Raw genomic sequence first — 24,413 nt, forward strand, 5'->3', positions numbered from 1 at the left:
TGTCCTCCAGTTTTAGACTGGACTCTCCTACTCGGGGGACAAAGACTGTGACCATCTATCTGTATCTCTAATATAATTTACTAAACCTCTCAGGGTCACCCCTCAGCCTCTATTCTCCAGGGAAAACAGTTCCAGCTGATCCACTCTCTACAAATAACTCAACACATCCTGTCCAGGTAACATCCCTGTGAATCTGTTGTGCATCCTTTCTAGCTTAATCTCAATCTTCCGACAGCATGGCGACCAGAACTGCACACAAGATTCCAATTACAATTAAAACACAAAGTACGTGCTATAACTCCAGGATAAGCACTAAACTAAGAAAACCAAGCCCAAAACCAATGTACTATCTAAATACACCAACTTACAATAAATGACTCCATATGTGAAAATAAATCAGCTAGCTACATATTAATTCTCCTTAAAAAAAATATATAATCTTGTAGATGCAACTGTACCTAACTACCTACCTCCCCCCCCCCCCCCCCCCCCCCCCCCCCCCCCCCCCCCCTCTCCTCCGCCAGGTCTTTGAGATTCTGCAGTGATGGGAGTACATCATAAATAGCCCTTATAAGGTCCCGCCTCCATATACCACAGGTCCCTCCAGCTAAACCTCTTTTCTACGCTTTTTCAGTTCATCCACAGTCCCTGCTTAACCTGAGTTAATGCCCTTACACATCTTACTGTTTCCTTCTGACGATGTACTAGCTCTACAACCAATAGTACAAGTGGTATTACCTCCAGGTCTGCCCATCCTGCTCAATCGTAGGATGAATTATTCATCCATAGAATCAAACTAAATGAACTTTCTCTTGCTGCCACCATTGCAAGTCAATTCCCTCTTAAATTAAGGATACAAGTAATTTCACAATAGTCCAGATATTGTCTCAACAACACCCTGTACAATTTCGGCAAGATGTCCCTTCTTTATTTTTAATCCGTACTTTTGCAATACATGGAATCATAGAGTGAAACAGTGTGGAAACAGGCCCTTCGGCTCAACTTGCCACACCAGCCAACATGTCCCAGCTACACTAGTCCCGCCTGGCTGCGTTTGTCCCATATCTCCCTCAAATCTGTCCTCTCCATGTACCTGTCTAAACTGCTTCTTAAATGTTGGGATAGTCCCAGCCTCAACTATCTCTGACAGCTTGTTCCATACACCCACCATCCTTTGTGTGAAAAAGTTACACCTCAGATTCCTATTAAATCTTTTTAACTTAAACCTATGTCCTCTGGTCCTTGATTCACCTACTCTGGGCAAGAGACTCTGCATCTACCCGACCTATTCCTCTCATGATTTTATACACCTCTATAAGATCATCCTTCATCCTCCTGTGCTCCTGGGAATAGGGTCCTAGCCTACTCAACCTCTTCCTATAGGCAACAATCGTCTCTGCCCCTATCCAGCATGACAACATATTTCCTATAACGTGTTGACCAGAACTGAACACAATACTCTAAATGTGTTCAGTTCTCACCAAAGTCTTGTACAACTGCAACATGACCTCCCAACTTTGATATTCAGTACTCTGACTGATGAAGGACAATGTACCAAAAACCTTTTTGACCACCTTTTCCACCCGTGACTCCACCTTCAAGGAACAATGCACTTGTACTCTTAAATCCTTCTGCTCTCTCCAGAGCCCTACCATTCACTGTGTAGGTCCTGCCCATGTTAGACTTCCCAAAATGCAACACCTCACATTTCTCTGTATTAAATTCCATCAACCATTCCTAAGCCCAGCTGGCCAATCGATCAAGATCCTGCTGCAAGTTTTCACAACCATTTCATTATCTGCAAAACCACTTTTGTATCACCAGCATTCTATTTACCTACCCGATTACGTGCTGTGTTATATGCTGAAATTAGTCCAGAGCCCTCTGCACTGCAGGATTCTGCAGTATCTCCATTTAAATAGTGTTTTGCTTTTCTATTCTTATGCCCCTGTCCCACAGATGATATTTTCGGCAACTACAGGTGACTAGGCTGTTTTCATATGGTCACGGGGTGATGCCTGTGTGGCCGTGAGTAGTCTCAAGTCGCCTAAAGAGTCATAACGTTTTTCTAGTCGCCGCTGGATTTTAAAATGTTCAAAACTTTTCGGCGACTGTGAGCTTGACGTAGCATGTCTTCTCCTGTCGTAGGTGCTGTCGTAGGTTGTTATCAGGATGACGCAGGCTGTCGCCAGGTGACGTTGGTTGTCACCAGGTGCTGACTGGTGAATTCCATTGCCGACTACCTACGTCAACCGGCGAGAGGTACCGGCGACTGAATTGTCTTCAGTTCTCTTCAGTTGTCGCCGACGGTGACGTAGGTTGACTTCGGTTGTTGCAGGTGTCGCCTGTATGGTCGTGGGTGTGGTCGTAGGTGGACGTCCTAAGTCGCGACGATTGGGTCGCCGGTTGTCGGTAGCTTGCCGTAGCTTGATGTCGACTAGGTGTTAGGTTGTCATAGACATTGTTGTAGGGGAGATCCAGTCGACACTTTTTCGACTTCTTGCTACGATTAACAGTCGCCGGCAGTCATGGAAAAAATTGCCTAAGTGGGACAGGACATGTAGATCTGCTCTACCAAATACTAGCACACATATGTTGCACACCACTCGGAACTATAATCCAGTCCAGGATTTACCTTACAGTCACCATATATTACTAACGCTTTCAGCCACGAGTCTGTTAGTTGGGATGTAGTCACAGTGGTGACTACTTGCAGTGTAACTTTACTATGTGCTAATAAACTTGTTGAACCGTTGCTTGGAGTGTTCTTTATCAGCTCTACATGGTGTCAGAATTGGGATATGAACCCACGCCTCCAATTGGAGACCACACTTGGCAAAATCATGGGATCTGAAGCTATCCAACAAGCCAAGCGGTTCCACTATGCCCCGGCTGTGATGGTTGACGACAATGTGTTGATCGCCCCTGAAGAGACTATGGACGACCCAGTCTGTTTAATGAACAAGTTCAGACACTTATGCGAACTTCGGACCAACATGGTTATCGAACGCAACAAATTCTATCGAAGAAACTTGCTCCCTGGCGAGCCTGTCAAGGCATACATAAGTATCATAAAACACATAGCAAGCCGTGTCGTTTTTCGAGATCTGGGCGACGAGCTTGTCCGTGACAGACTGGTGAGTGGCATCCTAAATGGAAAAGTGAACCACTACAGGTTGCTGACCTAATTCTCATCGGGGCAGAGACTGTCTGCCGCATTGCCAAAGTCACCGGCCCTCATATCCGCAGGGCAGGGTCCGCACTCATCGTACCAAGTGAGTGTTGCCAACCCATTCTACCATGCTCAACACCTGTCACCTGAAGAGAGGCAGACTGGCAGAGCTCCTGTTCAATGTAATAATTGTGGTGGGTCACACTCCTCTGTCCACGAGCAATGCCCAGCCTACGGGACAGTTTGCCACTACTGCAAACGAAGAACCCACTTTATTCGGTGCTGTCGTGCCCGCAGAAATCGTACAGAACCCAGACAGGAAGTAAATCTGCTCCAGCAAGATGGTTCCATGGCCTGACCGATCCAGCTCAAGCTGTGCCATCTCCTTGTGAGAATTTGTCGGCCTAAACAAATTTCCAGCCTAAACATACATTCTCTATCCGAGATTACATGTAAACTACGCGATCCCGAAGTCGCATTCCAAATCAACAACACCACTGTTGTGGCAAAGATCGACCCTGGGGCTCGTTGTAATGTTATGTCTCTGGCTGAATTTTTCAGGGTCAAGAATACTGAAACTATCGTAAACACGAATGCCTCGTTAATTCCCTTCGGAGGGGGAAAGATTCACCCAGTTGGCAGGGTTGACCTGCCGCGACACATATGCACAAGCTGAACTTTTTCATTGTCCAAGGAAAGGTAACGGCTCTACTCGGTATTGATGCCCATCAGGATCTGGGATTGATAAGCTTTGCAGAAGAGGTGCTCCAACTTTCCCCTGCCCAAGATACCACTGAACAGATTATTGCTCAGTACAAGGAACTCTAACAACAAACTTACCCCTCAAGTACTCTATTGTAACCAACACTGACATTATGCCCATTGTTCGAGCCCCACATAGAATTTCGCATGCCATGCGTGACCGCGTACAAAACGAATTTCAAAGAATGGAATCCTTAGACGTCATCGCCACATTCAACGACCCGTCAGACTGGGTGTCAACCATGGTAGTGGCCACCAAGAAAAACAAATACGAAATACGAATCTGCATCAACCCCAGAGATCTGAATACTGCGATCAAGCGCACGCACTATCCAATCGCACAGTAGAAGAGGTTGCAGCACACCTGGGCAAAGCGACTGTTCTCGGTTGTAGATGCCAAAAGCTCATTCTGGCAAATCCCGTTGGACCACAAATCGTCTGACTACTTGCAGTGTAATTTTACTATATGCTAATAAACTTGTTGGACCGTTACTTGGAGTGTTCTTTATCAGTTCTACAGGCCATTTACTATCGGAATGAATAACCTCTCATTAAATCCATCTGCCATATAATGCTCACTGTAACCCATTTGCATCCCTTTTCGACCTTTTTCTACACCTTATGGTTTGGTTTTCTACCTTTGCATCAGCAAATCTGGTTTCAATATCTTCAGCCCCTCCATTCAAGTCATTAATGTAGAATAACTAGATTAAATCCAAACAGTGATCCCTGTGACACTCCTCCAGCTTAAAGCATTCCAACCTGAAAATGATAGTGACATTAACGTTTAGTTTAGAGATATAGCGTGGAAACAGGCCCTTCAGCCCACCGGGTTCGTGCCGACCAGCAATCCCCTCATATTAACCCTATCCTACACACACTAAGGACAATTTTCACATTTACCAAGCCAAATTACCTACAGTACATACCTGTACGTCTTTGGAGTGTGAGAGGAAACCGAAGAGCTCGGAAAAAACCCACGCGGTCACGGGGAGAACGTATAAATTGTACAGACTGGAAGGCAGCAACTCTACCGCTGCACCACCGTGCCGTTATTTTTTGGCCCCGTTATTTTCTGCTAATTGTTAGTATATCCCCATGAGCACTTTCGTTGTGTAATAATATTTTATGTGGCACCTTACCAAAGGATTTTTGAAGATTGAGATTTACTCTATCTGGTGATTCCTGTTATCCACTCTGTTGATTAAATCCTCAAAACATTGTAATTTGGCATGATTTCCCTTTCATTATGCTGATTCTGCTAAATATATATTTTTATATATGACCTGCGATTATAACCTCTGTAATCGAATCCAGCATTTTCTCAATGGCTAATATTAGTTTAACTGACTGATCGTATATTTGGGTTTTTTTCTTTCCTTATGTGATTAAAGGCATTATCTGTGATTTTTCTAGTCTGCCAGGACCTTTCCAAAATTTAAGGAATTTCTGAAGGTCACAACAAATTAATCTACTGTCTTGGGATTTGTCAGCATTAACTTCTAATAATATGATGTGTCATTTCTCTACAGTATTATTAGATTAACATTCTCCACTACCTTTTGCTCCTAAAATTGAGATGCTTCCAATGTCTTCTGTGTGAAGGCCGATATAAATGCTCAACGTCTGTGCTCTTTCCTTTTAGTTATCCCTAGTCGCAACCTCTCATGGACCAATATGTGCTTTCAATGCCTTGGATGCTTAATAAGTCTTTATTTCCAATGGAAGGAATGCTTGAGAATTAATAAATATTTATTTAAATGCCTGCCTCTGATAATCTATCCTTTAATTATTTTCTCAATCCACTTGTGCTAATTCTACCATCATATTTTTTTAATTGACTTATTGAGATCAAGCTTTCTCAGTCTAAAGAAGAAATTGAAATTGTGCCATGTTATGATCACTCTTAACTGGTGAATTCTTTATCAAAAGATTGCAAATTAATCCCATTTTATTACACATGACAAAATTAAAATTAGATAGCTTCCTGCTTTGTTCTACATTTTTGTTTGTGCCCAAGATTTCAATCGTTTTTTCCTATCTTCTTCCAAAGGCTAGGCCACAGCCTTCCCATTTTCACACATCCTACTCACATTTTTCCCATGTGGCGATAAACATCTTCCCGTCGCATTCCCACCTAAATTTCCAAAGTTATTAATCCTTTAAATTTTAAAAAATGCCCCGAAAACTCACCTATTTTGGAAAACAAATTCAGAGTGACGTCAAAATGCACTCGCAAGACAGGTCGGGACACTCCAGGAGGGAGGGGCACTCCAGCGCTCGAGGTGAACGAGGAGTGGCGGCTGCCGGCGATCAACGCCTGAGGTGGAGCCGAACCTGGTGCTGGAGCTGGAGTGAGGGCTGAACCCGGGGCTTGAGTCGGGCCGTGACCGGGGCCAAGAAAGAAGCTGCTGCTGGAACCAAGGACGTGCCTGGGTCCAGGGTCAGGGACGAGCCCGGAGATGAAGTCAGCGTCTGGACTGGAGCCCAGACTGCGGCAGAGCTGGAGTCTACAACCAGGGCCGGGCCGAGTACGAGAACCAGGCCCCAGTGAGGATGGGGTAGGGACGGTAGTTGCCACGTCTACAATCCCTCTGTCGCCCCCTCCTCTACCCTCCCTCCCCCTCTCTACCCCTTCCCTATCTAACCACACCCCCACCCTCTCTCTACCCCCTCCCTCTCCCTCCTTTGCCCTCTCCTCTCTACCCCCTCCCTCCCCCCCCCCCACTCTACCCCCTCCCTCAACCTCTACCCCCTTCCCTCTATCTCTCTACCACCTCGCTCTCTGCCCCTCTCCCTCTCTACCTCCTCCCACTCGCCCTCCCCTCTCTCCCTTCCCTCCCCCCACTCTACTCACCTCCGCATCCCACTTCCTCTACCCCCCTCTCTCTCTCTGTCCCTCTCCATTCCTCCCTTTCCCTCTCCCTCTCTACCCTCCCTCCCCCCCAATCTACCCCCCTCTCCCTCTACTCCCCTCCCTCTCCCTCTACCCCTCCACCTCCCTCTATACCTACTCCCTCTACCCTCTCCCTCTCTACCCCCTCCCCCCTCACTCCCTCTCTGACCCCCATCCCTCTCTACCCCCCCTCCTCTCTACTCCCCCCTCCCTCTCTAGGGAGGGAAGAGGGAAGGTGAAGAGGAGGAGGAGGGAGTGCTGGGGGATGAGGAGAAATGAGCCGTGCCTGCACAGTTGGGGGCTATGAGTGAGTGGTGCAATATTGCATTGGGGGAACGGCTTACGTTGGAAGAACGGGTGAGTGGTGGAATCTTGCGTTGGGGGAACAGACCCAACTCTAATCTATACATTACTAAAACTCAGATATTGTTATAGTTTGGCAGTCTTTATATTTGCGCAAAAATGGTCCGCGATAGCGCTGCGCCAGTTCAATTGCACCAAGTTTCGTTCCGATCGGTTGAATGTCGTAAAAGTTAGCGAGGTTTAAAAATCTTAAAACCCGCTTGCACAGATCGATCTCTTCTGCAAGTCGGCGCCTCGCGGATTAGTCTCTTCCCCTTTCACTCCCCAGGATGGTCTGCCCCTTCTGCGTCATCACGTCTTTACTGAGCTGAGGGTGGCCGGCGGAGGTTTCCAAAAGGACTTTCGGAGGGATCGGAAGCAGCCCCGCCCCAAGCAGCAGTCCCACCCCAAGCCCCCACATATTTTGTTGGGGAATGGGTTGCGTTGGGGGACCAGGCCTCCTGTGTGACTGGGACCCAACGGGTCCCACTTGGTCTTGTCTCCTATAAAGGACATCTATCTTCTATATTACTAAAAGTCTGATCTTGACCACTCCTGTTGTTCTGTATATTGATTTTAGAAACAACGCTGCGACTTACGGCTAATTTTTGGCCATCTTACTCAGAGTCCCCCTCCACTGCGCAGGACAAGAGGATTTTTCCCATCGATTAAAATTAAAAGAGTTATTAGTGTTTAGAAAATTTTGAGTATCTCTCTCCTGAAGGCCACGCCCCTTCCGGAGGGATTATAAACCCATGATGTGTGGTAATGCTTCCGTTCTCTGCAAGACGGGGGAGCGAGAGGTCGCAATTCTCAGTCTGAGCTGTGAATAACACTAAACACATGCCCTTAATGCGGTTTGAAAATGTAGTTTGAAAATGCAAAAGTTTGTTTTGGTTTTCAAAGTGCTAAAGCTATGTTGCCTTTGGTTTAGAAAGTGCTAAAGCAAGCTGCATTGCCTTTGATTTTGAAAGTGCGAAAGCAAGCTGCCTTGCCTAATTAGAGCTGCTTTGCCTAATTAGAGCTGCCTTGCTTAAGTAGAGCTGTCTTTCCTCAATAGAGCTGCCTTGCCTCAATAGAACTGCCTTGCCTCAATTGAGCTGCCTTGCCTAATTAGAGCTGCTTTGCCTTCTAAGTAATTAAAAGTCTAATCTTGACCACTTCCTGTTTGCGCTTTATATTGATTTTAGTAAAAAAAAAACGCTACCACGTACGGATGTGATTTTTGGCCATCTTACTCAGTCCCCCTCTACTCATCAGGTGCCGAGGATTTTTCCCATTGATAAAAAATAAAAGAGTTATTAGTGTTTAAAAAATGTTGAGATTTTCTCTCCGGTCAATCACGCCATGAAGGCCACGCCTCTTCTGGTGGGAGGGGGGGAGGGACTATAAAACCTGGAAGTGTGGGCGTGGCTCAGTCTCTGCAAGATGGAGGATGGAGAGGTCACGACTCGCTGTCTTTAGTGGCCTTGCACCCTGCTTGAAATGGTATGAAACTACACTTGAATTTGGTGCCCTTGCACCCTGTTTGAAATGGAATTTCAAGGAATAGCCGTGAGTCAACTGCGAGCCCACCAGCCGTGAGTGAGTGAGCTGCCAGTACAACAGGCTTGAGTGACTGACCAGTCCCTTCAGCGCACAACACCCATACTAGCGCTCCAGTAAGCCCCCCACCCCCACTGGCCACCAATATTGGAATTGTTGGAGAGGTGGAATATTGCGTTGGGGGACCAGCCCTTCCATGTGATGCGGGGACCCAACGGGTCCCACTTAGTCTAGTTTCCTATAAAGCTCTATCACTTTCACAGAAGGAAGACAGCAGCTCAAGAAGGTGGCTCACTACCAACTTCCCAAGATAAATTATCGATAGGCAGTACCTATTTAATTCTGCCCATAATTTAATTTCTATTTGCTTCCCTGTTTATGATGTGACAATCTTATCTAATTTTAAACTGACAAATGCTGGGAACCGTTACCAATCAGCACTCACACACAGCTCAACCATTAATAGAGATTAAATGAGGTTAATTCCAATATTGTTACAATAGATTTCAGAGAAATTGTTAATGTTCAGCCAATTCTCACCGTACATACTCTCTGATGTATTATCGTCCATTCAGTAAGTGCTTTTGTTTCTTGCTGTGTTTGCATATAAATAATTTTATTGCTATTCTGCCCACATTACCGACAACCAATTTCGGCTGAAGTAAGTTGATTGAATGTTCATGTTTGGTTGCATATTTATACCTAATGATTTTCTTTTTTATCCAGTGTTAAAAATGTTTCAAAACATGTTTCACAAGTATGAAAAGTGTGACTTGACATGACATGGGTAAGGGTAGCGCTACAAATAGAATTTTCAATTTTGAAGATCGTATTTGGAAAGTTAAGATTGTTCTGATATTAATAGTTGAGCTGTGTGTGAGTGTGGATTGGCACAGGTTCCCAGCATTAATGAAAGTTTAAAATTAGACAAAGTTGTCACATCATCAACATGGCAAGCAAATAGAATAGAGCAGGATTTCCTAGTGGTTTTAGCACATCTCTCCCACTGATTTGCACCATCTAATGTGATCATAATGTTCTGCAATGTAATATTATCAGATGTATTGTGCTGTTATAAAATAGCTCTGCCATGAATGTTATAGTTTTATACACAAGTAGTTGGCTTTATTCTCATCTGCAAGTTGTACGTTTGTTTCTTTAAGCTGCAGTTAAAGATTACTTTAAAGCATCCTTGGAACATGTTAAGATAAAGGATTAATAAGGGATAAAGGGAAATATAGACATGGGTGCATTCGCTAAACATAATTTACACAAACCAAAAATGGTTGAATCATTTGATTATCTATTTTTATAGGCTTTTTGAGGAAAGATATTGAATAGGACGCAGCAGAACTTTCTGCTTCTTGTCGCATGGTTTCACAGAAGATTGAATCTTCACTCTAACAAGGCCCTCATTTAATATCTTACTGAATATGACCTAACTGCAAATGTACAAGAAAATGTTACAGAACAGATAAGAAGTGCAGATGAAGTACATCCTCAGTCAATCTCATTCGTGTAAATAGCTGTTCAAAAAATTGCTACGATATAAGACTAACTATCTACCGGTTAGGTACATAAGTACCACCATGGCACATTGTGAAAACAGATTCACTAGATCTAATTATTTGTAGCCTATTTCCAGAAAATAATGACGATTATTTCAAGAAAAACAAAACTAATAACTGGATAGCAGGTTGGCTGGATGACAGAAAGCAAAGAGTGACAATAAAGGGGGCTTTTTCTGGTTGGTTGCCAGTAACTAGTGGTGTTCCGCAAGGGTCGGTGCAGGGGCAGCTACTATTCACGTTGCACATTAATGATTTGGAAGAGGGGATTGAAGACTTTGTGGCAATGTTTGCGGAAGATACGAAAATAGGTGGAGGGGCAGGTAGATAGAGAAAGCAGGGACTCTGCAGAAGGACGAGGACAGGTTGGGAGAGTGGGCAGAGAAATGGTAGATGGAATATAGTGTGGCAAAGTGTGGAGTTGTTCATTTTGGTAGTAGGAATAAAGGCGTAGACTATTTTCTAAATGGGGTGAGAATCCAGAAATCGGAGGTGCAAAGGGACTTGGTAGTGCTGGTGCAGGATTCCCAAAAAGTTAATCTGCAAGTCGAATCGGTAGTAAAGAAAGCAAACTCAATGCTCGCATTGATGTGATGTGGAGAGGATATTTCCACTCATGGGAGAGTCTGGGACTAGAGGCCATAGCCTCAATATTAAAGGACGTTCTTTTAGGAAGGCGAAGAGGAGAAATTTCTTTAGTCAGAAGGTGGTGAATCTGTGGAATTTTCTGCCACAGAAGACTCTGGAGGCCAAGTCTGGATATTTTTAAGGCAGCAATAGGTAGATTCCTGATTAGTACAGGTGTCAGAGGTTATGGGGAGAAGGCAGGAGAATGAGGTTAGGGGGGAAAGATAGATCAGCCATGATTGAATGGTGGAGTAGACTTGATGGGCCAAATGGCCTAATTCTACTATTCCTTATGGTGTTATTCAGAGAATGCAATTGGTGACTCACTAAAGCAGACCAGCTAATGAAGATAGTTTTGTAATCTTAAAGTTAATGTAATTTTGTCATCTTAAAGTTAATCTAATTCATGCTCAAACTCCTTTCTTCCTTTTGCAGTTCTCTGTATTTGCCTCACTTCATTTAATTACTGAATAATTATATTTATTATGATCCCTTTGCTGTTTTATTTGAATGTCTACCTTTAACCAGCTGGGGAGCACTTAGCTGGTGAGCACTACCTTTTGATGGTCTTGCTTTTTACTTAATCAGAATGTCCTCAATCACATTAAAGGTTTGTGTTTAAATAGTGATTTTGTTTTTCTATAAGTTATAGGTCAATGTCTAAGCAGTGAAAATGTCCTGTGTTCGGGAAGGTACAAGGACTGTCTTTTGAGGTCTAACTTTTTTATTTGTTGGAGTGGTAGAATTTCTTTATTGAGGAGCATAATTAGGATTATAAAGGCCTGTAATATAGATACAAAATGACACCAATATTGTGCAGACCAGTAAACATTTATGGAGGTGGTAGTAGAGTCATGGGCCTGTCCCTCTTAGGCGACTGCAGGAGACTATGCAGTCGCCACATGTTCGCGGGTGGTTGCCAGGGAGTCGCCTTCATGGTTGTGAGGAGTTCCTGCTTTCTGGGAACTAGTCGCGGCCTCATTATGGTACCACAAATTTTTCGACATGTTGAAAAATTAGCGGCCACTAGAATGAAGCCACCATGGAGAGTAGCGAGAATTCTCATGCCGTAGGTGGGTTGCCAGGAGGTCCTAGTGGGTTGCCAGGAGGTCGAAGGCTCTCGTAGGTTGTAGCCGGAATTTCATTGGCTCATTGCGGGGGAAAAAAAGGAAGCAGTAGTTTTCAGAACCAAGGATAACCGACCGGTAATGTTAAATGCCGTGTATCTCTGGCTTCTTAAAAGTTGTCTCCATTCCTTCTCCCCCCCTTCCCCCCCCCCTTTTAAAGAACTTACCGTACACTGTGCTTTAACCGTCTTAATTACAGCGCCAACCTTCCTGTTCATCGTGGTGTGTGTCTGTATCACCTTGGCTTTGCACCGAGGGAATTTCACTCGGACAGCGCACTCCCGTTTGCCTTGTCCCCCGCTTGCATAACGGGCTGGTTTAGGATGCGATGTGTGTGTTCCACTCTGACAGTCGTCGTTCCAGTTGCCGGTATTTCAAGCGACTGCCGGCAACTTGACAGTCGCTGGCAGTGGCCTGAAAAATCGCCTAAGTGGGACAGGCCCATTAATGTTTCAGCAGAGATCATTGACCGAAAGCATTAACTGTGTTTCTTTCTCCATGGATGTTGTTTGGAAATTATATTATCAGTATATTTTATTTTTTAGTTTCATTTCTGGCATCTTCTGTGCTTATGGGGATCTAATTTAGCAAATCAAACCAGGATGACGAAAAAATGTTGAAAGAATGTCAACCTTCATGTTCCAAGGATTAGACCCCCAGCTTCTCATCTTTCCCATATTCATCCATGCAACCATACCAGTAAATGATAAATGTACCCTCGTTTTCCTACTGTGGTAGAAATAGACATACTAGTTGTGTCCTCAGTTCATTAGAAAAGCTTCAAAATAACTTCCACACTATAGCTCTACTATTGAGAGATCCTGTCTGCTTTTTTAAATACTGCTTTTTTAACTTATTCTACCCTCCCTCTTCAATGATGCCTAAATTTATGTTCATGCACCCCTGTTAAAAGTGTACCCTTTATAAAATATTCCATATTATTTTTCCTACCAAAGTGCGGTATTTTGCCCTTTACAGCATTAAATGTCATCTCACCATATCTGCTAATTTTACCAGTTTATTTGTGTCCTCTTGAAGTCCATTGCTACTGTTTCTCACTGTTTGCTATACTTGTGCTTTGGAATACTTGTGTGGAAATTTTGAAGTTATTCTCTGTAGTCAAGTTATTTTTATCAAAAATCTAAGAACTAATGCAGTTTTTCGCCCACACTGTTGCCTAGCCCTAAGGCAATTTCTTGAGCTTCCTCTTACTCCCATTTTTCTTCCATGGACTAACAAGTGTTTTATCTGATATCTTTAAGAAATTTATATGTATTACATCAATCCCATTTCCTTCATAAACATTCTCAAATCTCTTCAATAAAATCAGTCAGATTAGTTAAAACTTTTGATTTGCCTTGTACACATCTATGTTAGCCTTCATTTAATAATCCATGCATGATAAGGTGATGTGGTAATATTGTTCCAGATAATTGTTTCCAGAAAATTCTCCGGTGCTATCTAGTGGCTACAAACAGTTATTACATGAGGAAGAAAGAACTGCAGATATTGGTTTAAATCGATGGTAGACACAAAATGCTGGAGTAACTCAGCGGGTGAGGCAGCATCTCTGAAGAGAAGGAACGGGCAACGTTTTGGGTCGAGACCGCTTCTTGAGTTACTCCAGCGTTTTGTGTCTACCAGCTACTACATGATGTAGGCTGATTACATAGGAGATTTTAAAACATTTTTTATGTAATGTATGCAATCTGCAGAAAACTGCAGAAACAGGGAAATGAACCTGGCATTCTCAAATATGTGCAATTTTTGTCCTGTGACTGATGTTGCATATGATAGTTATATGCAGCTCAAGTGATGAGAAATATTGATGGTATTTAATTACCAGAAAATATCATGTAAATGTTTGTTTGAAAGTGTGGCGTAAGTGGAAACTACACCAACTGTACATACCGATTCATTTTCCATACAGTTTATTACTGTATGAAAACTTGCTGCAATTCAAGTTAAGTCAAGTTTATTGTCAAATGCACAATTATGATGATGTACTGATGCAATGAAAATCTTGCTTGCAGCAGCATCATAAATACATAAACTGAAACAACACACAAAAATGGCCCAGATGTTGGAGATTCTTGATACTAAATACTATCTTGAGATATCGCCTCATGTTGATGATTTCAAACTTGCAGAGGTCACAAGGGTATGAGCTTCATTCAGTCTGAAGATGGGTCACAACCTGAAACGCGCTTATCATGTTCTCCAGAGTTGCTGGCTGATCTGTAGTTCCCTGTGTCTTCATATTATATTCCATTTGTCATCTTTTTTTCCCTCTCAACATGTATTCAGGCCTTTTTGCACCCTCCTCACAGTATGTTCTCTCGACCAGCCTTTCATTTGGACCCCTCATTTAATTTATTGATAGAGATTGTCAATAGCTCAACACTAAACAATAATTTATTTATTCCTGGTTTCTCTGATCTGTTCATTAATTAGCCTCCAGTTTTTGTCAATATCTTATTTCAAAAACCAAAAGCCTGGTTAGAGTGTTGGTTACTTTACCCAGCATCTCCTGCAACTTACACAGTTTGCTTTCTTCAATTTAGATTTAACCAAATCAATAAACCTCAGAAATTCCTTTCCTGGAAGAATGCTAATTAGTTCAGGCCATTGCACAATGCATTTATCTAGAAAACAATCTTGAATATGTTTCACTTCAACTTCCCCAGAGCATTATTGCCAATTTGGTTAGTCCACTCTTTGAAATAATGTTCTTCCATGAGTACTGCTTTACCCTGATTATGTGCTCCTTTTAATTTCTCTTTGGTATTTTGCTCAAAATTGCACCCACTGGCGTTTGCTAATCATTTTTTTAAAACTATATCCAAACTTATTCTGTATTGAGGTTTTAAGCTAAAATCTCTTATCTATTATCTTTAATTTATCCTTTAACCCACAACAACTCCTTTTCTGTCTTTAAGCTGAATATATAAAATGAAGCATCGCAAATTTTTCCCCTAATTAGTTCTTCTCGAGCAGTTCTTTGCGATGGGGGACGATTATATTCCTTCTCAGTTTCGTGAGTACTCGGATTGCTAAGAAAGCCAATATGAAATCAAGAGACTGCCACTGGTGGGATGGGAGGTGCATAGTGAATCAGTAGACTGGGGCTATTCCTTTTTGTTTTTATATTCACTGTTTTTGTGTACAACAAAGAGTCTTGAGATTCTCAATGCACCAGGCCATGAATTCTTACAAGTATGTGCGACTTCTCATGGATGCAAGGAGAACATCCACTATCCTTTTGCCAATCCTGGCTATGTCAGAGCTCTGAGAAGAGTGCCTGCTTTTCAAAGGTGCTGTTTTTGAAAATTACGTGATACACATGGAGCCAGCTGAGTGTTATTAGAGCTTTGATGCGAAGAATGTTGGCCTTGAAGTGGTCACTGACATGGTTTGCATAATCCGCGGATGCGTTTGGACATTTTTACAGAGCAGCAATGCTTATATCTTCCCATGGTATGAGATACTTGCCGTAGGTTATCCATGTCTATGAGGCATGAACGAGTAATGAGCTGGGTTTGAAATCTTGTATGTATTCCTATGTGAATGTGGTGAATAAAACAGCAAATAATTTGGCCTGTACATTTTTATTCTTTCTATAAAATCAATCAATTTCCGTGCTGTCTCATTCCATGAACCATTCCTTTCATCTCCGTCTCGTCGCAGCGATATGTTGGTTAGGTTTGCATGAGTACAATCCAATCCCGAGCCTTGTTCAGACTCTTCCCATGTGAATCAGAGCAAGTATCAGCAACTTGAATAATGTCATAACTTAACATGGTCATGAACATGCCTGAACATTATCTTTCTCACATGCAGCTATACATGTAAGCTTTGCACAATGGGCATCTAAAGCTGTCGCTTGTTTCTACTGAGCTTTCTGTGATGAACTGCCATTGTCTTGGCTGATCATAGCAGATTCTACTAGAAAAGAGATGGCACATCATTTTATCTTGTTACTCACTTCAAATCAATTCTGAAGGAATAGGGAGCAGTTTTCTAAATCTGTTAGGTTTCTAGAAGGTAAGTGCTCCACAAGTATCTTAACCAGCCTTCATTGAACAGCATAATGGAATGCTTTTTTGAGTGTTATACCATAGGAGCATGGTGGTACTGCTGATGTAATGTAACATTCCCTGACAATTAGGATTGTTGTTTTGAAGAAGCTAAATTCCACTTCACACAGTCTCATCTTACTTATTAAGGGAATCCAGTGTCACTTTTTTTTTTAAATGACCTGACGGTGCAGTGGAATTGATTACATGTTCTTTGCATTGTATCGATAGCCCTCAAATTCAGATCCTTTTGCTGCTTCCGGCTCGGGCCAGTTTGATGGGCAAGGATTCACTGATGACCCTTTTCAAAATAAACAGGATACCCCCGCACTGCCTCCAAAGAAAAGTGTACCCCCACGGCCCAAAGCGCCGCCTAGTGGTAAGTTGAATTGTCTTATTGGTAAGTGTTTGAATGATTTCCTAATATTTCACATTTATCAGTCCAATTTCATATTCATGATTTATACAGTGTATTTAGACTGTTTCATTATTTTAACCTGATATAGAATAAGAACACTGCACAGTCATTAAAAAAGTGAATTTGTTAGAATAGATAATTAATTTCAGTTACCGTTTTTTTCTACTTTTAATGAACAGTTGCCCACGGGTGCCATGTTGACATTTGCAACGTGGATGGGTTCTTCATAAGATGACTACTTATTTTAGCAAATGCTGAGTAGAGCTTCCCATAAAAAGGAAGAAACAAAGTCGAAGACATCTTAGCATTTTGTTGCATTTATGTACAAATGTCACATTATCATATGTCCAAAGTTGCTACTCATACAGTGAAGTGAATTGTGTTGTTTTGTGAGTGTCTGTATCTCAGCGTCTGTGAGTAATAGCAGGAGAACATTGCCTTCTATGTTGTATAATCAGCAAGATTTTAGATTTCTAACGAAAGGGATTGATGGAGCCTCCTTATTTTTCTGGTACCACATTGAAATATCCAGCTCAAATTGCAGTGAGATTTAACCCATCATCCCTTACAGTTGAGCCCAGGTGGTTCCTTGGATCTATTATTGGAGACATGAAGTACAAAAGCAAGTGACTTGCGGAAACATATAAGGTGTTTTTGTTTTGGACAACTAAAGTAAAAGTGACATAGAGTGTGGTCTTAAGTAGGGTGAGGCTAGGATAAATGATGTGACAGATGTGCCAATAAGAACATTGTCTTCGCTTTGAACAGATTACTGTTTGGAAATGGATTTAAAGGATAGTGTAGGACAGAGGTTACTTAAACACTACTCATGTTGTTGCTTCAGAAGTTTCCTAGTTCAGTGTTATGTTACAGAACAAGTAGTTCAATGGCCTTGGAAAAAATAAATGTACTCTAATATGGAATAAAGGGATTGTAAAGTTCACAAAGGTCCTCTTCTTAGCCGAGGCCACTTGTCACTCTTGCGTGTCATAAGTATTAAGAATACCTATGCCCATGTAAGCGATTTAACACAGACAAATACATCATTCCAACCCATAGCCATATATTTTGAATGACAAATCTAAATAATTCTCAGAATGACTGAGTACAAATCTTCCAGACTCACCAAACACCATCTTTCATGTTATCAAATTTTAATGTGCCAGAGTTGAGAAGAAGGCAGGCAAGCTGTGTGAAGTTGCTTGTGCCAATCTTTCATTTTAGAATCATCGAATTATGCTAATCATAGGAAGAGGCAATTTGACCCATTAGGCTTCTTTTACTTCTTTGGTAGTGTTTTTCGTTAGTTCACCCTTCATTTCCCTGTAACTTCAAAAATTGTTTCTTTTCCTTTATATATTCATGCTCTTTTGAAAGTTATAATTGAATCTGGTTGCAGACAGCAATTTCAGTTTATAAATTACTGATGATCGAAAGGTTTCCTATGATTACTGCCATGCGTCACACCAAATCTTCCATTCCAAACCCACAGCAAATCATTAACCTGCGGCTCTAAATCCTAACATGTCAGTGTATTGTTATCGCTCAGTATAACCTACATATAGATTCACAAATATAACTTTTTTTGATATCATATGATGGTAGAATTAGGAAATTATTTTTGGTGGTGCAAATTCACAAGTAAGCAGGACAGAGGATACTTAAGGTTTTCAGAAAATAAAGTTGTAGCCTTATACTTCCCACCCCCAAATAAGATATTTAGAGAGAAATTCGTAAACTGTTCTATAAATGATTTATATAGTGTTCCAGGGCATGATGATTATTGATATTTGTATCCAAGTCCTTATTTTATAACAGATCTTTTATCTTAGTCCTAGTTTCCCATCTTATCAAGAGTTCTGCCAGTGCTGATCTATGAGAGTTATTGAGAATCAGGTTTGTGGTTCATTTTCCTTGGTGAGAGATGGTCATTGGCTTCATTTAGTGGGATGCCAGCAAGTGTGGCTGAGGTCAATATCATTACCTTAATCACGGTTTTAGCCAATTTTCACTTGCTATACCATCAAAGCAGTAGAGAGCTTCATTCCCTGTTAGTTCTTACTATTTGTCTTCAGCACACTCTGTATTTTGCAATGGTTTCAACGGAAATGGGCACAGAATGGCATTGCTAAAACGAAATTGGAAAAAGGATGTGAAAGGGGAAACCTTTACATTTGTATGTGAACGAGCATATGCTTCCCAAAGAAAAGTGCAAAACAGCCACAATGCTTGGTGTTTTTGCACTGCACACTTTCTCACATGAAAGAAATGTTATTTTATTTGTTCGATGTAATGTTTTGACTTCTAGCACCTTCTGAGTCTGAGATTTTGAAACTGATCAGTTGCCATCTCAATTTTGTAGGATCAAAGGGTGCGCTTTTAACTTAAGCGAGATTGGCAGTATGATTGTAGCTGCTCATTGAAACCACCCATTTTAAGAAAGTGACCCATGATAAAGCCTTCAATGGCAATAGATAAAATGTCATTTGAAGCCAAGAAACTGTCATGTCTTGATATGTTTGTTTTCATAGAAGTGAAGGATGCTGGGATTGGGTATGTTTCTAATTTTGGTACGCAAAGCTGTCAGGTCTGAAGAAATTCATTATTCAAAGCTGATTTGTACAAAATGGGATAAGTCCTATTATTTTAGACACTGTGCCGTATTGTTTGCTTTTCTTTATTATCTTTAAAATAGGAAATACAGTGAATCCTGTACAAATGGAAATTCAAAAGATGATCATTTATTGACAGTGCCAACAAATTTAAATTGTAAATATATACGGACATCTGCAAATCACTAAATACAAGCTACCTTATTTGCAATACATTTCTTTACAGTGTAAACTATTGGCCATATAGGTAAATGAGGGGTATAGTAGTCAATTTAAAAAGTATGATTTTCTGTAATAAATATCATTTTTACAACATGCTAGGCAGCTCATTAATCTCTAAGATTGATTGCTTGAAGGATGGATACATTTCTCTGCCACTGAGTAAAAAGACCTTTGAAACATAAAAAGTGGGAATTACGAGTTGGATGGAAAAGAATTGGGGAAAGGATTCAGAAGTAAGGATAATGCCAGTCGAAGGCAATAAGAAAATGAGATAAGAAAATGTATAATCTAGGAGATACAACCAATCCTGGCATATTTAATGTGTTTGGTTTATTGGACGTACATTGTCAAAAGACAGCTAGAGTCTCTAATATACAGGATTTTGGCAGTGATACATTCAGGTCCAGTCTTGCTTGTTAAAGAAGTATGCAATTAATCCTCAATACTAATTAGTATCTTTTGATATTTGCATAATTTGTTGTCAGAAGTGAGTTTTATGTCATGCTGGTTGACAATGTCTCTTTACTTGGTTCATATATCAGGTGTAGAATAATGTACTATCCTGTTTCTGCTTGTGAAATGCTTAGCTAATGTCATCTTTATCTTCAGCCCTTTCGTTGTGTACTTAAGTTCTCAAAACAGACTTTAGGCCTAAGTTCTCAAAATAAACTTTTGAGACCATCAGTTTACAGGAGGCATGAAGCTCCTGGACTTTTGGCCATTTTTGTCAAGACTGCTATATTGGCTGAAAATGTTTTTTGATGTATAGCCTTTGCTTGCAAACATTAAAATCATTAAGAACTACTGCTAAATAGGCTGAACAAAAAGGAAGTGGTTACCGTCCACCTCCTTCTGAATGGTCTGTGAACTCCAATGGCAAGGTTCAGGTCAAGATGACATGTATTGATCTGATGCAATTTCCATCCTGCTTTAAAGACAGCATCCACCTTATGACAGTGGCAACGGACACTTCTTGAGTGAGTACTGTTGGCTGATATCCCCTTTCTGGGAGATATTTTGTTTGCCTAGGGGGTTTCACGACCTCATATGACTGATTTAATTAATTTATTATTTTTATTAAATATATGAAAGTCCCAATCTTAAAGGCTTAATATTGTTATAAAAGTAATTTTGCAGTGGGTGGGAGAAAGTATTGTTGAGTAGAGTTTTGTCTAATAGGGTAATAACCAAAGCAAATTAAGAAGGTTGTGCAGTGCTTTTGCAAACTTCCGAGTGTTAAACACACACGCACGTGCTCACACACACACACACACACACACACACACACACACACACACACACACACACACACACACACACACACACACACACACACACACACACACACACACACACACACACACACACACACACACACACACACACACTTCTTAGACCAAATGGACAAGTTTGCAGAAAATTCTGGAGAGGGGAAACAACCAAAACACCAAGGGAAACTAAATATTTAACTCCTCTGTCATTAATACCCTTGCATGACGAAGCCATGTAATCTCTAGAAGATGTTGTGGCAGCCTTACACTGTCAAATTTAATCTATGTTATTAGAACATATTTGGGCAGCAGCTCATTTGCTACATTTTTTGTAGCTTTTTTAAACCAAATTGGAATTTAATATAATTGTTGCGAGCAAGTCGTTTTTGAAAAATAACAAGTGGTTCATAAAATAAGCAATGATAATTGGTAAAATTAGCTTTCTGCACTGAGGTAGAAAAAAGCTTACAGCATTAAAGATATCTGAAGATAAATAACCCAATATAAGAATCACATTTAAATTGGTTGCAAATTCTTTTTAAGATCATGCTATGGGTGTTTATTTTCTCCCTTTAATAAGGCAACAGTTGATCTTATCAAGTTCTACATATTTCAGACTCGGGGCTAAATAATACAGTGTGGTTGCAGATGCTGCCTGGATGATGGTGTTAATTTCTATAGTTATTGTAGAAGATGAACAATACGCTTTCTGCAGTCCAGATCGGAAATAGTGTACATCCGCTCACACAAAACTATAATAACCTTGGCTGTGCATGTTTCTATTACTTTTGTTAACTTTAGCTGCTCTTACAGTTTTCTGTTGTGGGAACAGTACTAAATATTCATTATACAGGGCTGCCAACTCTCACGCATTGAGTGTGGGACTCACGCATATCACAAAATTCTCACGCTGATCACAGAATCTCTCAAGCGCAAAAATGTGTGTATATATATATATATATATATATATATATATATAATAAATAAACAAAGTCACGGGCAATTCAATTCGCCCAAGGCTTCCAGACCTCCTCCACACTCACCAATGAGAATAGCTTTCTGTTGGCGGGTTTCCCGTAAAGAACGAGCAATTTGATTGACTTAAGCCCATCGCACACTATTTAAAATGGCACGGTAACTGCAGTACTAATGATTTCATTTGGCATTCATGGAACCAAAATCTGCAGATGCTGGAAATTCAAAATAAAGCAAAAATTGTTTCAGAGGTGAGTAAAAACCATTAGGGGAATATATAAGGTGAATGCATAGTCTTTTTCCCGGGATATGTGATTCACGAACTAGAGGGTAGTTTTAAGCAGGTGTGTCAAACTACCGGCCCGTGAAGGGGTCCAATCCGGCTCGCGGGATGAATTGGGGGAAAAAAAAGTTTTTCCCAGATGGTCTAGATGCAGATGGTGTTATGGGTGAGTCACAGCGGTGGTCCCAGCACTGATCTCTGAGGCACCGCTCATACCTACCACCCTCGCCTCCAGCGGCTGTGTGTTCATCGGCTGCTCTGTCCACACCCCATGGAGTTTTAACCCCGTCCCGGAGCCAGGAGCGGACCGGGTGAGTGGGGGCGTCGGTGCCGCCTCTGGAGCCGCGGGGATGAATCTCGGGCTAAGGCTCCGATGCCTGACACCCGGGTCACTGTCCCTCACCTCTGCCGGACCCCAGTTGGACACAGAGCACCTGGGCCGGCCCACATTCCTGGGGTGGGGGAAGCTTCACTGACACACTCTCACACAAAACCTAACACACCCTGGCGCACACACACCCTGCAACACACTCTCTCACACACCACCACACAAACATTCTCATACACATTCTCACAGGGGGGGATGCGACCTTTTCTTGTCGTACCTCCTGTCTCCGTCTGCGCTGAGGCCTAATGACGGAGCTGGCGCCCTGCAACTGGGACCACCCTCGAGGCTCCGGAGGCAGAGCCAGCCCAGACTTACCAACGCGAGGCTGGCCAACTTCGGGGCTGTTGCAGTGGCGGCGACCCGACTTCGGAGCTGTTGCGGCGGCGGTGACCCGACTTCGGAGGCTCGGCCGCGGGCACAGTGGACGGCAACGTGGGGAGCTCGTTGGGAGCTCGCAGGTCACAGGTTGGTGACCTGTTCTCTGGAGCTCCCGCAACAACAGCTTCGTCCGCTGGACTGGAGGGTGGCAGCTTCGGCAGCTTCGACCACCCCGGGCTGCGGAGCTTGAACTGGCCCGTTCCCGGTGCTCGGACTCAGCCATGGTACTTAAGGGCCTGTCCCACTTGCATGCAACTGCATGCGTTTGGTGCTACCAAAACGGAAGCGGAGTTCGCGGTAAGTACGCGCTAAGTTCGTGCATGACGCAATTCGCGTCATCCTTACCAATCAGCTGGGCAGGAGGCGGGCCGACTGAATTTGGGCGTCGGGCGGTGACGTCATCATGCAACGGCAGGTCGGGCGGTGACGTCATCGCGCAACACCACGCGCTAGGCCTACGCCGTCATGACACTGTGTACGACGTCAAGACGCTGCATAAGCAGTCAAGACGCTGCGAACGCCCTCAATGCGCCTGCGGGCCGACAGGCCGTTGGCGCGCGGAATTTTCAGACAGTGTGGGATTTTCAGAGCTCCGCGCGATGTCGGGACCAACCCCGCACAACTCCATACGCCTCCGCACTTGGAAGTGGGACCGGCCCCGTACGCCTCAAGCGACCACGTTTGGTCGCGCCAGATGCATGCAATCCCATGGAAGTGGGACAGGCCCTCTACTTACCATCACCCGGCGGGGTCACAACATCGGAAGCCTGGATCGCCTCAACGCAGAGGGAGAACAAGGAGGGAAGAGACAAGGACTGTAAGACTTTTGCTTTCCATCACAGTGAGGAGGGCCTGATAGATTCACTGTGGTGGATGTTAAATCTGTGTTTATTGTGTGTTTTGTTGTTTTATTCTATGTTATGACTGCAAGGCAGGAAGTTTCGTTCAGACTGAAAAGTCTGAATGACAGTACTTGATACTTGAATAACACAACAAATAAATACACAATAATCAATATACAATATCTTAATAGTCAGTAATACTAGGTAACAGGACCATAATAGTACAAAACCAAAATAAGTAGTGCATCCAAAAACAAAGTCTATAAAAGGCTATTCATCTACATTTTTGCGTTATTCCAGAGGACATGTTGCATTGAATTTTCAAATATCTGTAGGTGTGGACGCACTGGTTTGTGTTTTATAGTCATAGATTGCCGTAAGCAGGGCTGGAAGGCAAATTGTATGCCCATCGAGATTGGCTGCAGAGGTTTTGCAGGGCAAACGCTCTACAAAGCCATGAGTGCGCTGGGCCTCAATGGAATGGAGAGGAGAAGAGGCATAAAGAACACCACAGAGGCAGCGGAGAAGGCCTCGAGATGGCTCTGGATCAGGAGAGGAGGTCCATGGAGAGGTGCGAATGCCACCTGAACACAAGTCGTGGTCTGATCAACCACGGCTGGGTCGCCTGGGCGAGGGTGTCTGATGTTGAAAGACCCGAAACACCCAATGACCCCAGGTTACATCACTGATGATGTGTTCAGGAGCATCAGTAGATGTATTTCTTATCAGTGATACAAAAATTAGTGTCAACCGCATGTTTCATATTTGATGTTGACTGCTGTAAAGTTCACCATTAACTTCACTTGAAATTGGTCTCCATCCTCTCCAGATAACTAGCAACAATAGGTCAACCATCTCCTCATCTCATTTAATGACATCCAAAAACAAAATGGTCCTTATTTCGTGCCA

The 24,413-nt window shown here is 42.5% G+C and overlaps 1 protein-coding gene across 8 annotated transcripts in view; it reads left to right on the forward strand.

Moving 5' to 3' along the window:
• Positions 1 to 24,413, forward strand: part of eps15l1a (epidermal growth factor receptor pathway substrate 15-like 1a) — a 231,422-nt gene that overhangs the window by 135,878 nt on the left and 71,131 nt on the right. For 7 of the 8 annotated variants that reach the window (XM_055658739.1, XM_055658734.1, XM_055658732.1 and 4 more), the window contains one exon: positions 16,347 to 16,494. The exons of the other annotated variant lie outside the window; for it this stretch is intronic. In XM_055658739.1, coding sequence (XP_055514714.1) covers positions 16,347 to 16,494 — 148 coding nt within the window. The remainder of the gene's footprint in view (positions 1 to 16,346; positions 16,495 to 24,413) is intronic. 8 annotated transcript variants of the gene reach the window in all.

Source organism: Leucoraja erinacea, chromosome 29, assembly GCF_028641065.1.
Source record: "Leucoraja erinacea ecotype New England chromosome 29, Leri_hhj_1, whole genome shotgun sequence".
Lineage (NCBI taxonomy): Eukaryota > Metazoa > Chordata > Chondrichthyes > Rajiformes > Rajidae > Leucoraja > Leucoraja erinaceus.